The sequence below is a fragment of the Pinus tabuliformis genome, chromosome 6 (assembly GCF_031772625.1).
Source record: "Pinus tabuliformis cultivar Carrire ecotype Pingquan chromosome 6, CPIR1, whole genome shotgun sequence".
NCBI lineage: Eukaryota > Viridiplantae > Streptophyta > Pinopsida > Pinales > Pinaceae > Pinus > Pinus tabuliformis.
The window spans coordinates 721,605,046-721,623,329 of NC_142292.1; the positions used below are offsets into that span (position 1 = coordinate 721,605,046).

Consider the following 18,284-nt stretch of genomic DNA (forward strand, 5'->3'; position numbering starts at 1 on the left):
TTCAATAAGCAAGGTTTGATTTTGCCCTTTGTTCTGATAGAACTTTTCAATACTTTGTAATTTTCCTTAGATCTTGCTCTTTCTGTTGTTTTGATTCCATGTCACTGAACTGATGTCATCTTGTTGAGCTGATGCTTGAACCTTAATTCATAATTTAGTGTTTGTTTTTGAAATCTTTATTTTTATTTATATAACGTCATTTTTGGCATCATCTATAGCTTCTAACTTCTAAGGTTTTAGTTTCATTGCAGGATTTCACTGTAAAGACATACAACACAATCTTAATTTATAATGAAAAAAACAATAATTTTTTCTCCTAAAAAATAGAGAAAAGCTTCCGTTATATTTTATCTATTCCAAACTGAAAACTAGATCGACATTATCTAATTTTGAATGTCCCAATATTGCTTTTTATATAGATTTTTTCAAACATGATATGAATGCATTGTAATGGGGTATTCATCAGTGTCTTGTGAGGATTCCAGCTCTATTTACTACTGACTGCTGACAACAGATCTCCCATTGCATGTTCCTTTTCCCGTTGTATAAATGTCTAAGCATCAATTTATTTTAGTATGCTTGTTGTTCTTTCAGGGAGGCTATGCTATTCAATCTCCCCTTTTTATTTACGAGAAAAAAGACTATATAATTGCTATTCATAAGAATCAAATTATACAAAAAAGGGGTTCATCTCAAAGTCTTAATTATATCATGAATGACCTCAGTACACCACCCGTATAACCTCGGAGAAATTGCCCCATCAAGAAATTCTGAAATAACCAAAACTCTCATGAACAAGAGCCTCTTTTGACAAAAATCTGGTTTCTGATGAAAGGTCCTGTAGATTTCATTAATCTGAATGTCCTCAAAGGATCCCTGCAGCTTGCGAATTTGGTACTGCCATGGCTCCATGAGTATACTGTTTAGAAGGCTCCTTCCTTTGAACCAGTCAACAATGACTTTTTAATCACCCGGGATCTGCAGATGATGAATTCCTTTTCATTTGAAATACAAGGAGTGCCCAAAGGGAAATCAATTATATTTCCTCTATGTTGAAACAACTTACCAAATTAAATTTGGTGTTCGTTGATGAGTCAATCTTGTTCGTCAATTACCTTTAGGGTCTCTGTGGATACCTACATATTTCACAAAAATAAAGATCTTAGTGCACTCGCACCTGCTGATCTGCACTAGATAAAAAAAAGTTCTTAGATTCAGTTAGAAATATGCTGATTTTGAAATTTTGGATGTTAGAAGGGTGGAGTTGTGTTATGCCCGAGCAATCAACAAAAACCACTACAAAATATAGTTTGGTGGAAAATTAAAAATAAATGTAACACAGCAAAGGTAATATGAGTTGCCATTAATCATTACATGTATTTTGGTTTTTCCTTGAACAGCTGAATTTTTTCTTATAATTGGAACATTAGATATGAAGCATACCATTTTTTTTAGAAGTCATTGCTTGTTATTTAGTTCTTTTTCTGCCCACTAAGAAATATTTCAAGAATTGCCTAGTATTTGACATGGTTGCACAATCTTGAAGAGACCAAGTTCAAACTTCAAACTAATTATCTAACAATGATTTTGGTGCCATTGTTGTAACTGCTTGTTAAACACAACAGATTGTCATATCATGGTAGAGCATGGAGTTAGTTAACATACAGCCAATGTCTAAAAGGATTAAGGCTAAAATCTTTTATTTCATTCTTGAACTTCTTTTGTCTAAGATGGAATTGGTTCCATGATATCTCAAGTAATTAGTGCAGTCCCATTAATATGAAATTAGACTATTGATAGTTCTTCAAAATGGTGTACGTTTAAGTGGGTATTGTTTCACAATGATGTCCATTAGTGAAGATGTTTATATAAGAGCTTTGTTTTTCTTAGTATACTTGGCTGATTAAAATCTCAATAATGTTTTGTTTGTGCATAGGCAAGAATGATTGGAGGGTTGAGCTTTCTCGAAATTCTGGTGGAGGTGGACGTGGTGGTCGGGGTCGAGGTGGGGATGACATGAGTTGTTACAAGTGTGGAGAATCTGGCCACTTTGCTCGTGAATGTAATTTACGGGTAGGACGAGGGGAGTACGGTGGTCGTGCTAGAAGTCGTAGTCCACGATATCGTCGAAGCCCAAGCTATGGGAGGAGGTGTGCCTTTTTGATTCTAATAGATGAAAAATATTGTTAATTAGTTAATGCATTGATTTTATTTTGGTAAATTAAGATGGTGTTATATGTATTTATTATTGAGAAGAAATTTTGTTGGGCATAATTTAAAATCCATGAGTTTTATAACATTTTCTTAAATGATGAACCTTGTGGAATTTTCATGTTGCTTTTCCTAATTTTTTATATCAAAGCTCTTTGCTATTTTAATATATGATACATAGTTAACATTAGGTGTACATGAAATAGAGTACTGTTTTTAATTGTATTATACGTAATATAATTTTTATTTATTTGAATCATATTGTGACTTGAGAGGTTTTTGAAATATAACCTATGCTTTTGGGTTTGCCCCCTTTATGGGGTATGCCTTGATAATGCACACTTTTCATATCTTGAGTTTATTTCTTGGAATACTTATAAATGTTGTTGAGGAGATGAACTTAGATGTATGTAGTGTTTGATGATGCAATTGACAATGCCCTCGAGAACCTTGGGGGATTGTGGGGCACAACCCCCTTTGGAAAAGAAAATGTGATTTGTGCCTCACCCCCCACACAAATTGTGCCAATTGTTAAATTTGTTCAAAACATCCTAGAAAACGTGATTTGGGACTTCTAGGATGTTTTGAAATTTCTTGATGAGCTTGATAAGACATCCAACCAGTGTTTATAATAGGGGCAAATCAATGAAAGGGACCAATCTTTCCACTAGGGGGAACTTTGATCACTCTAGAGAAGAGGTGTACTTGTAAAATTTTGAATGATTATTTTTGTAGACCATGCATCTTGAAGGCTCAAGGATGCTTTTGGTCCGAAGAATATTTGTTGTTAGAAATTGTTTATGAGCCAGAATCCTAAATTAAAAAAAACACTAATTTTAAATATAAAGTCCTTGAGCGACGTATTTTCCCATTTATATCTATATAACACACTATCAAGCTAATGGCCTTGTGGAAGAGAATAGACTTCTTAAACACTATACATTCTAAATGCTTTCAAATTGGACACAGTATTAGATGAGACTTGATTAATGGGGTAGCCTCTTTAAGGACTTTGATAAGACAACTAGCTTCTAGAACATGGGCACATCGATGGGGTAGACCAATCTTTTCATACATGAAAACCATTGTGGTATGGGTTATAATTGAATATCAACCTTTTCTTGTTATTGCCATTACATTATAGTTTGATTGAAATTTATTTTCACCATATTGAGTTCCAGTGACCAAATTCCAAAACTCCTGTTGTTGTATTCATCAGGTTAGGGTTATTATTCCTAAATCGCAGATTGTTGTAGGAAGCTTGACAATTTCGTAGGCTAGTAAAGAGAAACTTCTTTTTGTCTGAATGTTTTTCTCTCCTCTATAGAAAGGATCCACCGCAACCCTGTCTCCGAGACTTATTTTTTATGCAATTGATGGGAGCATATATGATGCGTGATTTTGTAAGATAGAGTTGTCCAATGATTAGAAAACCATGCTCTAGATATCATGTGTGATTTTGTAAGATAAAGTTGTCCAATGATTAGAAAACCATGCTCTAGATATCACTGTTGTATCCCATAAGATTGCCTATCCCAATTCACTCTTCTACATTAGGAGCCTTCAAGGGTTGATAGATATTTTTAATTGAGTTTAGTTACTAGTAAGACTACCATTGTCGATTTGTTTACCTTTTTTTTGCAAGTCAACATTTTCTATTAATTTTTTTGCAAGACGAACATAAAGCTTGAAAACAAGGCCATTAGTTTTTTGCAGAAGTTATCTAGTTCTTTTTTGGCCATTAGCATCCATATGTACCATCCGCCCTTCCAAACTATCCATCCTGTCATGCAGCCTTTGTTGTTATGCCCAAGCGATGCTTGGTGGTCTAGAATGTCCCTAATTGTGCAAGATATTAGAAAAGAAACTAATCATATCATTGTGGTCTGTTTGGCGGTCTTGAGCTAGCTAGTCCACCGAGGCTTGGACCAGGCGAATTTGGGCTTCAATGGAATCAAAAGGAGGTGGAAAATCAACATGCCTAGGAGATCCTCTTTGCGGCACCTCGAGCTCGCCTTCATCCACTGGCTGAGCCCCTTGTCTTCTTTCTCCCTTGCCCTGTTGTCCACCACATTATCTTAGCATTGGCGGCTCACAGCTAATAGGACTTTGGCTCACACAGATTAGACCCACAAAACAGGGACAAGCTGAGGCACTCGACCAGCCCAGAGAGTCGAGATTCCAAATGCCCGATTGACAATGACTTCATGAAAGAAACTGTCTCGGGACTCCCTCCTCTAGCATTGCAAGGATCGGGGTAGGCTTTCTTGGAAACCAATAAAAGAAACAATCAAGACCACTGTTTTCTCATTATCTGCCAGTCACTAGAAAATAGAATTTTCCCAAAGAAACAAAACAAGACAATAGAAAACCTCTTGAGGACTTTGACCACAAGCACAATGAAATAATTTAGTTACCCTTGAGGGCAATGCAACCCACACATCATACAATAATCAGACTACCCTTTTGAGGAATGCAAACAGGGTAAGAGTTACTTGATAACAAGTAGTAAAAAGCCAAACCACCACCCAAAAATTCCACCTATGTTCAACCCAGAAAAACACAAGCAGGGGGAAGAAGAAAGATTGCAAATGGAGTCCATTCACCCCTTGGCACTAAAAAGTATTCAAGCCCGACTCCTAGATTGAAAACACATCATCACTCAATTCCTTCGCTCTGCCATTCCCTGGCTTGTGGGTTCCAGAATAAGCCTCCCACCCTTGTGGGGTCTAGAATTAGCCTCCCACCCACCTAAGTTACGTCTTGTGGCTCCTCAATTATACCAAGAGGAGCCTCTAGAATGTTCGCTGGGCAGATTCTGAATGCCTGCTGTCAACCATGTCTATACATAATTGCTTCCGCATGGGAGATTAATACCCCCTCCTTCCCTCATACCGTCCTTGTTCCTCAACCCCAATGGGGATTTGATCTGTTTATCTTTATTAAGGGTTTAATTTTTCAAGGTTATTGAAACCACTCCAGTGGCAAGATAATTTTTTTCTTGATTTGTTAGATTTGGGTTTTTAACATGCCTCAAATGCTTGGTTTAGAGTGGGTTCAGTGCCAAATGTATTATTTCTTGATTCTTTCTCTTTTGAGCCTTGCTTATGCATGGATTTCATGTCTTCCCTCAGTGATAGAGATGCTAGTTCCACTTTTCCTTTTGAAGAGCTTCTGCACAAAAGGATAGACAGGGGTTTGGCTTTGGTCTCCAAGGATATGAGAATCTTGTCCCATGCATTACTCAAAAAATTGGCACTATTTTAAGGGGGAGAAGCTGAGTCAAGGATATTCTTTGTATTCTTATCCCATGTTTTACTCAATAAATTGACACTCTTTAGGTGAGAGTTGAGGATTAAGGGTTCTTTTTATAATCCAGGAGCTTGACTCATCAAGGGGATTTCTCTATCCTTTGAGGGAATGTTTACCCATTGATTTGTTTAGGATCTTGATGTCTTTGTGACTTTTTTATCATTTGGGCCATGCTTTCATCCTCCTTAATAGTAGAGAATCCATTCCAGGTTTCTCTATGAGGTTGATTCTTTTGTTGGTTCAAATTTTGCAACCTTTCCTTGGTGTTATTGACTTTCTTTAGTACTCACCTTCCCTGGGAAGGGACCTGGGAAGAGAGAATATTTGATATGGTGAATTCTTCGGGCCAATCTTTTGATTTCATATCCATGGCACTGGTTACATTCAAAGGGATTTATTGATAGTCCAACTTTTGGTCATGGATCCATTCTGTTTGTTGTAGTTGAAGGGTTTCAAGCAATCTGTTCTCTTTAGCTACTTAAATATAGATTCCTATGCAAATGTAAATACCTGATTTGGGTTTATAACTTTATTGTTATCTATTCTCTTGTTCAATGTGTTCCCAATTTATTCTAGGGTTTTACCAACCTCAATAAACTTTGAGAGAATGTGACCTACCCTGTGGTAGTCAGAAAATGTATTAGGCATTCATAAGAGAAGATAGGAGCCCATATAGTCCAAAAGCAAAAATTTTGATGTAATAAATGTGATCGATACAGGAGATGAGGGTATGCAATGACTAACGTGGCCATAGTTGTAGGACTTAAGACTTGACTATAAAGGATGTGATCTTATTAATAATCTAGGTATATGCTTCATCCTTGAAGCATAAGAGGAAACACAATGAAAAGAATGTTGAAGCTCCAAATTATATTGACACCTTGAAATCCTTGTAGAAGGATGAATCCATCCCATGGAAACCTTTATCAACAACTTTTATTGATAATTTATTTGAATGAGACCTTTGATGCTATGACTCTGTGTATATATCTTAGTAGTCTTGACGTCGTGAGGGTTAGTTCAATTCGCTGAGCCCCTGTTGTTAAAGCAACTTTGCTATTGGGAGGTCACGGGTTCAGTTCTCTCGACACTCTTGGGGTTCGACTTTGCGTTGAGCTGACAGGGAGTGATCCTTGACACCTTGAAATCCTTGTAGAAGGATGAATCCATCCCATGGAAACCTTTATCAACAACTTTTATTGATAATTTATTTGAATGAGACCTTTGATGCTATGACTCTGTGTATATATCTTAGTAGTCTTGACGTCGTGAGGGTTAGTTCAATTCGCTGAGCCCCTGTTGTTAAAGCAACTTTGCTATTGGGAGGTCACGGGTTCAATTCTCTCGACACTCTTGGGGTTCGACTTTGCGTTGAGCTGACAGGGAGTGATCCTTGACACCTTGAAATCCTTGTAGAAGGATGAATCCATCCCATGGAAACCTTTATCAACAACTTTTATTGATAATTTATTTGAATGAGACCTTTGATGTTATGACTCCGTGTATATATCTTAGTAGTCTTGAAGCTGTGAGGGTTAGTTCAATTGGTTGAGTCTCTGTCGTTAAAGCACCTTTGCTATTGGGAGGTCACGGGTTCAATTCTCTCGACACTCTTGGGGTTAGACTTTGTGGTTGAGCCGGTAGGAAGTGATCCTTGACACATTGAAATCCTTGTAGAAGGATGAATCCATCCCATGGAAACCTTTATCAACAACTTTTATTGATAATTTATTTGAATGAGACCTTCGATGTTATGACTCGTGTATATATCTTAGTAGTCTTGAAGCCGTGAGGGTTAGTTCAATTGGTCGAGTCCTTGTCGTTAAAGCACCTTAGCTATTGGGAGGTCACAGGTTCAATTCTCTCGACACTCTCGGGGTTAGACTTTGTGGTTGAGCTGGCAGGAAGTGATCCCTTCGGGTGGATCTGCCTGGTACAAATATTTCGTGGACCTAGCGGTCACTGATCACTGTTGTTTGTAAACCACACAATGTTTTTAAAACCGGAACTGGTGACCGGACCTGTCCACCTAATGAACCGGTGTATCGACCGGAACCGGTCTAACCGGGACTGGTTTGGTCTAAACGAACCAGTTTTAAAAAATACATTAAATAATTAATTTTTAATGAAACAAAACTATTTTTAAGATGTAAAACCATGATTCCAAGCCAATAGAGACAAAATATTCAAAGTTTGCTCATTCATATACCATGTAAAGGTGAATATATCAAAATGGCACCGAGTACAATACATATCATCGACAAAATAGCAAAATACATAAGAAATGAGGCTCTAAATGGCCTATAAAGTCCAAAAACAATGCTGCAAGCTATGAGGCCATTGGCCTACTACAAGTCTACAGTGTGCACATGATCAATCATCAAGTTCATCACCACTACTAGACACAGGATCATCATCAGGAGCTACATAGACATCATCTAGTTCAGAGTCTGAGGATGCCTTAGCCTGATCTGCAACCTTAGTATCAATGCCACCAATGACAATAGAAGTGGACCTAATGGAAGCACGAGTTTGTCGACCTGCATGACTAGTGCCTTCCATTGGTTCTTTGCCTGTCCTTGATGCCGCTACTGATCCTAGTTCTGATGCCACCACATAATCTGTATCATCCCCCGCTAAAGCCATGTCGATATCAAAATCAGCCTCAAACATAGGTTCTTCAGTCTCCTCCACCCGTTTTGATGTTGGATCAATATCGTCCAACACAATGGGATCTAGATCAGGAGTTTTGCTCATCATTTGGAGCTTCAATTGCAGTTATTGTTTACCCCCAAACCATGAAATCTTGAAAACCATTAAGTCTGCTGAATTTTGAGTGAAATCTAAAATTCTAGTTTCTCCATATGAAATCCAATGAGGTCGAAACTACTCTCAAACATCCTGAGTCATTTCATGGTAATGTTAAAAATTTCACTTTTACTTTAAGAATTTAACATTACCATTAATTGCCAACATTGTTAGGGTTGAAACACCTTTAGTTTCACCCCAAAACCCCTGAAACACAGTGAAAAATATGCTTTTTTAACTTTACGGTGGGCGTACCTAAAACCGGCCGGTTTAGGACAGAACCGGCCGGTTTGATACAAACCGGCCGGTTTTGTCCTAAACCGGCCGGTTTTCACAGGTTAGGGCAAAAAAATGGCGAAATGGCCTTTCCAACCCGGTTTTTTGGCCGGTTTAGACCGGCGGCCTTGCTAACCGGCCGGTTAGACCGGTAACCGGTTTTGAAAACACTGACCACATAGAAAAAAACTTAGCATTGAAAATTTTGATTCTTTGGAATGTAAACACGACACTGTTTTTCTGAGAATAATGTAAATGTAAACACTACAGTATATGTCCTTGGCACTCCCCTGAGCAAATTTTTGGTATATTAACATTGTTAAGTTATGGTATGTTCTATGCTTATAACAGTTTACTTCTTTTCTTTATTATATTCCACCGATTATCAATCACATGTACATAAAGTAAAGTGCAGATAGAACATTAAACGATCGACAGAAAACAAGCCAAGACAAGAGACACAAGATGTGGCGGCTAGCCAGGGACAAACCCCACAATGTGTGGGGAAACCCTTTGATCAAATCTTCTTTTATCTTCAATAATTCAGCAGAGAGAAATAGTACAATACATCTGATTCATATCAGCAGTAGCAAACCCTAGATCAGTAGCATCAGCATTAGCGGCTTCATTATCAAACTAGGGCAGACCATATCTCACAAACCGACAGTCGGATTGACTTCATTCCACCACCAAAAGTTTCGGCTTCCAGAGGAGGTTCAGATGAACCTACAGAACAGTTCAGATGAGGAGATCTTCTAGGCCACGCAAGTCAATCTTTACTTCTGCAATTGCAGCTTCAGTTTCAGCAGTTTCCGGCTTCAAACTAGGGCAGTCGATATCTTGCAAACCGTTCGTCGGATTGACTTCATTCCACCACCAAAATTTGCGGCTTTCAAAGGAGGTTCAGATGAACCTACAACGTAGTTCCAAAGAGGATATCTTCTAGGCCACGCAAGTCAATCTTTACTTCTGTAGTTGCAGCTTCAGTTTCAGCAGTTTCCGGCTTCAAACTAGGGCAGTCGATATCTTGCAAACCGTTCATCGGATTGACTTCATTCCACCACCAAAAGTTGCGGCTTTCAAAGGAGGTTCAGATGAACCTATAGCACAATTCCAAAGAGGAGATCTTCTAGGCCACGCAAGTCAATCTTTACTTCTGCAGTTGCAGCTTCAAATTCAACAGCTCCCAGCTTCACATGTGTGAGAGAGAGAGACCCATTTCAGCGCAGTAGAGAAGAGACTCATATCTGCGCAGTAGAGAGAGAGAGATGTGATGAGATGAGTGAGTCCAAATGAGGAAAATTCCTCTTATATTTGTACACAACGTTGGTGGGTGAATAGATGCGACTGTTGGGCTTCTGAGCCTACATGAGTTGTAGGTCGGCTTGATAATAATTCCATAATCAAAATAAATTCATATCTCCATGAATACTTATCGAAATCGGATGATCTTTATATCAATCCTACACCTCTCAACAAGAGGAATCTAATAAAAATATTATCAGCCATGAATAAGATGACCCACATGAAGTTTTGCCCTGGTTGCCAATTTTAACACTCCCTCTCAACCATGGAGAACTTCATCTGCAATCTGTCTATCAGTCGTTACTATTCACCCATCAAATGCACTGCCCTGTACAGCCTGACCCTTGCCCTGCTCTGCTCTATTCTGCCTATTCTGCTTTGTCTTGTTCTGCCCTGCACTGATCTGTACTGTTTTGCTCTGTGCTGCTCTGCTCTTGTCCGAATTATGAAGAAGAAGAAATGATCGAGGATGTATCATATTGACTCAAAGTCAGTCTCAGAGTATGTACCACTGGTCCCAGACCAGTCTCAACCAACCCGAAGTCAGCGTCATAGTGAGTACAACTCCACTGGTCCTAGACCAGTATCATCCTCCACTGACTCAAAGTCAGTCTCAGAGTGTGTACCACTGGTCCTAGACCAGTCTCAGCCGACCCGAAGTCAGCTTCATAGTAAGTACCACTCCTACCACTGGTCCCAGACCAGTATCATTGATCCCAGATCAATGGAGGTCATCCTAGCGTAGGGAGTACGGTAGTTACAACGATGCGTCCATCGATACTACTATGGTCCCTAACTTCATTTCCCTGCTCATTGATCAGATGAGAGGTACTTCCCATGAGTCCCAGACTGCATGGGTAGGATGCCTCGACAGGAGAACTAATCAATCCTGTCCTCACAGGAGAACACATCAATCCTGCTACAATTGCCATGGAGAACACATCAATCCAGGCCTCACAGGAGAACTCATCAATCCTGCTACAATTGCCATGGAGAACACATCAATCCAGGCCTCACAGGAGAACACATCAATCCAGGCTGCCATGGAGAACACATCAATCCAGGCCTCACAGGAGAACACATCAATCCTGCTACACAGGAGAGCGAATCATCCTGTTCCACAAGAGAGCGAATCATCTTGTCCCACAAGAGAGCGAATCATCTTGTTCCAGTGTGCACCACCAGGGGAGGGTGAGTCACCCTGTGGTCATATGTTGCTCCAGTAGGAACCGCAAGCCCTCAGAGCTCCCAGAGCTCAATGTATGCAACATGCAGGACCCTTGTACAAGGGTTTCTTGTCGACTCCAAGTCGTTTGGGAAAATCACAGATTAGATCTTTCCTCGGGGCTTTGACAAGGTGTATCAACCTGTACATCATCTTAATCTGATGGAGCTTCCTTGCTCATCGACTTACCATATCCCAGATGATGTCTATCTGCTGGAGCAATTGACGAATATGGGATTCCTCAATAATCGAATCCCACCTCTGGTTGTTACAGAGAATCACAGTGGTATCCAATGTAAATCCAAACAGCTCACTGAAGAGCTTTCGCAACCAGACTACCTCACACAAGGTTATGTTAGCAACAATATATCCTGCTTCGACGGTGCTCAAAGCCACTGACTTCTGCTTCCTGCTCATCCAGGATATCGAAGCAGATCCCAAGGTGGAACAGTACCCAGAAGTGCTCTTACGGTCCACCATACTGCTTGCCCAATCAACATCAGCATATCCAAGTAGTCTCACATCTCTGGCAGTGTATCTTAATCCATGAGAGATTGTGTCCTGATGACATCTCAGAAGATTCCTGGCATCAATCCAGTGAGGCTCAACCAAATATGAGTTCACAATGCTAACTGCAAAACATATGTTCGGATGGAGGTTCACCAAGAACATCAATGCGAATGAATTTTTGAAACTCAGAGGCATTTCCCAAGTCTGGTCCGATATCACTACCATGTAACTTCTAAAAGTTAAGATCCTCGAGGTAGTCATAGGCTTCCAGTCCATCATACCGAATCTTTCCAATATATTTACCACATACTTTCCTTGAGATAGGAAAATTTCCCTTGGCTTCTACCACACTTCAAGTCCTTGGTCCTTCTTTTCAAATTCAGAAGCCATCTCCCTCTTACATTTGTAAATGAGAGGGTTTGCACTTGTTAGAAAGAGGTCATCCACATACAACACCAGTATGAGAGGTTTGTCATCTTCAACCTTAAATTAAAGGTTAGGATCAGCTTCACTCCTAGTGAATCCCAGCTTCATCAAGTAGCTATCGATCCTCTCATACCATGCTCGGGGTGCTTGCTTCAGCCCATAGAGATCCTTCTTCAACCTGCATACATGAGATTTTCAATCATAAATCTCAAATCCTTCAGGTTACTCCACATAGACCTCTTCTTTGATAGAACCATGCAAGAACGCGGTCTTAACATCCATCTGATGTAGGTTCCATCCTTGTGAAGCCACAAGGGCTATGATCAAGTGGATGGTCGTATATCTGGCAACAGGTGCAAATATCTCATCATAGTCTATACCTTCCTTTTGGGAGAAACCTCGAGCAACAAAACGAGCCTTATACTTTTCCGTGCTTCCATCTGCTGCATGCTTTATCTTGTAAAGCCATTTGGAAGTAACAACAGTGTTGTCCTGGGGTCTGGGAACTACTTCCCAAACATCATTCTTTATGATAGACTCATATTCTTCGGTCATAGCATCCTTCCATACTTAATGCTTAACGACATCTGAGAATGATGAAGCCTCATTTTGTATTATCGTGCTCATGATGGTTAGGTATCCCTGATACCTGTTAAGTTTCTTACTTTGACGGAAGGTTCCTCAGGGTGCAGCATGTCCTTCAACATCATCAAGTATCCCCCTAAGCCATGAAGGCCTCTTCCTAGAAGAGGAAGGCTCATGTGGATGAGGATCAATCGGATCCATGGGTTCTTCTACATCAGGCATTGATTCATCATCCTTTTCTTTCAGTTCCCTGGTGTCGGCTTCTTGAGAGCTACTCAAAGTCAACCGATTGTCCACCTTGCTGAGGGCCATATCTTTGTCAAAGGTGACATCATGACTAATCACGACTTCCCTTTGACCGATGGTGAACATTTCTTCAGGAGTTTAGGAACCCAATGCTTGATGAGGGCATCGATTTTGTACATATACAACGGTGATTGTAGTTTCAGCCCATAGAAACTTCAGAAGTCTTTGATCATGTAGCATGGCCCAGACAGCTTCCATCATCGTGCGGTTCTTCCTTCTCACCACACCATTCTGCTCAGGAGTATGTGGTGTAGTAGTCTCCCTCTTAATGCCAACCTCAGGTATGCCCGAGTGAACCAATTGTAATATATCGGAGGTCTTGCTTTGGCTTGAGGGGAATGGTCCCCTTTTGAGCTTTCCTTCGGCATATCCTGGACATACACCTTCTTTCTCTACTTAGAATTCGGGCATCCCTGTCACCATCTATCTTACATCGGGTAGAGCTTTGTAATGAAGGTGGGCAAACCTCCGATGCCAAAGTTCAGACTAAATAGATGTGTCACAAGACATGACACCTAGCGGACTTCCATCGACCTGATATAATGAATCAACACTAAACCCAAGAGTAAAGGCATCTTTAACATTATTTTTCCATATACATACCTTGCCATCGATGAAGGTTACCTTGTAGCCTTTGTCTTCCATTGCCGAGATGGACACTAGGTTCTTTTTGAGGTCAGGTGCATTTAATACATCTTGGAATTTCTAGCCTTCTTGAATGCTTGTCCTCTTCCTTGATTCCCAACTCTCCTCTTACCTTTGTTGTTGAATTTGTCATTCCTTTGATTGCCATCAGAGGGATTTCGAGTTGCACCACTGCATATTGTACCATGCTTCTCTAATCATGATTATCATCATGCTGCCCATGTCCATGATCTCATTCATCATGATGCTCATGATCTCATACATAGTGACTTGCTTTATCGCAAATGTAACATCGTCATTTTCTTCTAGCCTTAGGTCCAGCCTTTCCTTTTGATTTAGTCCCGGAATTATTTCTTTTCTTTGCATGAGAAGAAAAGGCAGCAGGAGGACCTTTAGGCATGGGCATTTCTTGCACTTCTTCCCTTGTTTCTTCTTGAATGCATCTAGCCATTAATTCCTCGAAACCAGGAATTACATTATAGTTCAAAAGAGTAGTCCAGTGTATCGTAGATTTCCTTGGAGGTGTCCAGTTTAGAGATGTAGGCCACCAAGTGCTTATCGATAGAGTCCCCGATGATCTTCTATTGTTTTGACTTCTCCATTTTTTCATTTGTTCCAGGCAGCAGCGGATGCATTTGATGGAGGCTCAACAATATAGCCTCTCACATGACCCAACACTCCTTGATCCTCTAGGGTTAGATCGATAGACATCTTCCATCTGTGATAGTCAGCTTTCTCACGAAGCTTGTCTTCGGCAGGAAAGAGTGTTGAGGACCCCATAGTTCTTTTAGGATAGCCTTGCCAATCTTCTCTTCACTGATTGCTCTTGCTCTTGCTCGGGCTTTGTCTTCACCTCAGCTCCGATACCATGTTAAGTTATGGTATGTTCTATGCTTATAACAGTTTACTTCTTTTCTTATTATATTCCACCGATTATCAATCACATGTACATAAAGTAAAGTGCAGATAGAACATTAAACGATCGACAGAAAACAAGCCAAGACAAGAGACACAAGATGTGGCGGCTAGCCAGGGACAAACCCCACAATGTGTGGGGAAACCCTTTGATCAAATCTTCTTTTATCTTCAATAATTCAGCAGAGAGAAATAGTACAATACATCTGATTCATATCAGCAGTAGCAAACCCTAGATCAGTAGCATCAGCATTAGCGGCTTCATTATCAAACTAGGGCAGACCATATCTCACAAACCGGCAGTCGGATTGACTTCATTCCACCACCAAAAGTTTCGGCTTCCAGAGGAGGTTCAGATGAACCTACAGCACAGTTCAGATGAGGAGATCTTCTAGGCCACGCAAGTCAATCTTTACTTCTGCAATTGCAGCTTCAGTTTCAGCAGTTTCCGGCTTCAAACTAGGGCAGTCGATATCTTGCAAACCGTTCGTCGGATTGACTTCATTCCACCACCAAAATTTGCGGCTTTCAAAGGAGGTTCAGATGAACCTACAACGTAGTTCCAAAGAGGATATCTTCTAGGCCACGCAAGTCAATCTTTACTTCTGTAGTTGCAGCTTCAGTTTCAGCAGTTTCCGGCTTCAAACTAGGGCAGTCGATATCTTGCAAACCGTTCATCGGATTGACTTCATTCCACAACCAAAAGTTGCGGCTTTCAAAGGAGGTTCAGATGAACCTATAGCACAATTCCAAAGAGGAGATCTTCTAGGCCACGCAAGTCAATCTTTACTTCTGCAGTTGCAGCTTCAAATTCAACAACTCCCAGCTTCACATGTGTGAGAGAGAGAGACCCATTTCAGCGCAGTAGAGAAGAGACTCATATCTGCGCAGTAGAGAGAGAGATGTGATGAGATGAGTGAGTCCAAATGAGGAAAATTCCTCTTATATTTGTACACAACGTTGGTGGGTGAATAGATGCGACTGTTGGGCTTCTGAGCCTACATGAGTTGTAGGTCGGCTTGATAATAATTCCATAATCAAAATAAATTCATATCTCCATGAATACTTATCGAAATCGGATGATCTTTATATCAATCCTACACCTCTCAACAAGAGGAATCTAATAAAAATATTATCAGCCATGAATAAGATGACCCACATGAAGTTTTGCCCTGGTTGCCAATTTTAACAAACATGAAATAGGTTTACGAATGATTTAGGTTCTCTATTCCTGATTCTAAATATGAATGTGTTCACGAGGATGTTTGGACAATGTTCAAGGCCATTTAGCAGGGTCTCCTTGTCCCTGGCATTAGTTCCTGCCTCAACAAATGTTTGGCCTATTAACATGAAATAGAGTTTGTGAATACTATCTAGGGTCTCTAATCCCAGTCATAAATCACTGCATGCTCACAAGGACAGGAACCCTGATAGTGTTTGTGGTTCTTTCTACATTTATCGTTTTTTCTTTTTTCTTTTTACAGTGGAGTAAGGACGCTTGATTATTTTATCGAATCTACATCTTCCAAGAGCAAGAACCTGATTGATATATTTAAAACGATGAGCACCATAATGGCACCATCATATTATAATCGACTGAGATATAAATTATTGTCTTCAGTGATCATCATTGTTTTCCTTCTTACAGAAGATCAAGAGCCATTGATTATTTGATGAATATGCATCTTCCAAGAGCTAGAAACTATAAGTGGTATATTTAAAATGTAGATGACAATTATAATGTTACTACCATATTGTAGTTCGTCCATTCAATGTTTATTTTGACACTTGTTAGTTGCGGAAGCTAAGGAAGATAATTAAATGTTCATATCGTACAGGTCCTGACATGTAATTGTTTTGTTGTTTGTCTGCTATCAGATTATAAATTCACATTTACTTTTAAGTGAACTGTTATACTGAATCTAATTTGAACATTTAATTGCAATTTCAAGTTCCAAAATTTCTTTGTTTTCCTTACCCAACTAGTTTTCTAGTTGGTTATTATCTCATCTTTGAATTCTTGTGCTTTTATAGCGGTCGTAGTCCTGTCCCAAAGAGCTACTCACCACGGCGTTACCATTCACCTTACCGAGGCCGTTCTCCTCATCGTGATTATGCTGGACCTCGAGCTGCAAATGGGTTGGTAGATTAGTTCGTAGAATGTAAAGTTATATATTTATTGGAAGCCTAATATGATATTTTGTTTTGTATAACTTTTTACTAGTAATGATGGTTTAGATTGAATTCAAATTAGTGAAAATCAATAATCTTGGCATTGCAGGAGCCCACATTACAGAGATCGTCTAAGGCATAGAAGTCGCAGCCCATGAGCATCTGTATGGTTCTGTAGGAGAACAGACTTGTTTACTCCAGATTGCCAGGGTATTGTTAGTACGATTGGAGGTTTTGAGATATCACGACCAGGAGTGACTTGATATTTTAAAAATGTTGGCTTTGGGAGCCATGTTAGTTCAGGATAATCTACTAAATGCTGGCTACATCCAAGGAAATATTCTTCTCTGTGGATCCTGCATCCAGTTTACTTTAGCTTCTTCAGCACACTAATTATCTGAAGCTGAGGCTGCTTGTTGTTGGATAAGTTTCCTTCCCAAGTTCTTTGGTCTGTTAAGTTATAAACTTGACCGTCAACATAGCTTTTTTTTTTTTTTAAATCAAGACTTCTGACACCTTAAAACAGTTTGGGTTTTTCTATTTTGGTTTTTCTTACTTTGTTATTTTGATATCTAAGGCACATATTTATCTTTGTTCTGATTTGATTAGAATGCTGGAGAAATATGGAACTTCATTGTCTTCCTTGCCGCCCTGGTTGTCTGCATCTTTTAATGGGCTTCTTGGACTTCATTGCAACTTCAATTTTCCTGGGTTGTCTTCCAACAGTCGAATATTGAAAATCTTGCTGCCATATTTACTGGGAGTTACTTAGTCTTGTTAACATTTCTGGGATGCATGCAAAAGCATGTTATGCAAGGTAGGAAAGATCCTGCTGAGATTGATTGCCTGTTTCTATTGTGGACAAAACATGGATGAAAGCCTTGCTACCAACAACATATTTGATCTGCATCTTCATCAATTACTCACATCTACGGCTGCTTCCTTGGCTTAAGCAGGAGCTCTTCATTTATCCTTTTCCGCCTACAATCTAGATACCTTTAATGACTTAATTGTTATTGGAAAATAGTAAATAATTAAATGGATTGTCTAAAGTTTCCTAGCTACTTTTATGCCAACTCATGCTTCTATTGGACGTTGTGTTGCACCATCTTCAGGTCATCTGCTTTTCAGATTTTACTTTACATGATGATATCTTGATTAGAGCCCTTGAAGGAACTATTTTCATTGGCATTTTTAACAGATTGTGTAACTATAGGGCATTTTCTTTTGCCACTTGAGCGAAAGCTTGATGGCGCTTTCTTGGAATGGTTAAAAAGTATACTGTGATATTGCAGCTGCTTAACAGTTGTTTATTGGACCTTCAATGTGTTTTCAACAACATAAGAAACTTGGTTTTATGTTGTCAGCATTTCTGCCATATTTAGTGGAAGTTACTTCGTGTTGTTAGCATTTCTGGGATGCATGCAAAAACGTGTTATCCAAGTAGGAAAGAACCTGCTGAGATTGATTGCCTGCTCCTATAGTGGACAAAAGATGGATGAAAGCCTTTCTACCAACAACATATTTGATCTGCTTCTTTGTTGATTATTCACCTCTATGGCTGCATCTTCGGTTTAAGTAGGAGGTG

At 39.6% G+C, this 18,284-nt stretch overlaps 1 protein-coding gene across 3 annotated transcripts in view; it reads left to right on the forward strand.

The window, feature by feature from the left end:
* LOC149260722 (serine/arginine-rich splicing factor RSZ23-like) overlaps positions 1 to 17,720 on the forward strand; it is a 30,660-nt gene extending 12,940 nt beyond the window's left edge. The window contains exons 3-6 of one of the 3 annotated variants that reach the window (XR_016258311.1): positions 1,937 to 2,150; positions 16,559 to 16,663; positions 16,806 to 17,144; positions 17,306 to 17,720. Coding sequence is in view for 2 of the 3 variants with exons in the window: in XM_089420981.1 (XP_089277107.1) it covers positions 1,937 to 2,150; positions 16,559 to 16,663; positions 16,806 to 16,854 (368 nt within the window). In the remaining variant the exon portion in view is untranslated. Of the gene's footprint in view, positions 1 to 1,936; positions 2,151 to 16,558; positions 16,687 to 16,805 lie in introns of all 3 variants that reach the window. The other 2 variants (XM_089420987.1, XM_089420981.1) reach the window with 2 other exon arrangements.
* The last annotated feature ends 564 nt before the right edge of the window (positions 17,721 to 18,284 follow it).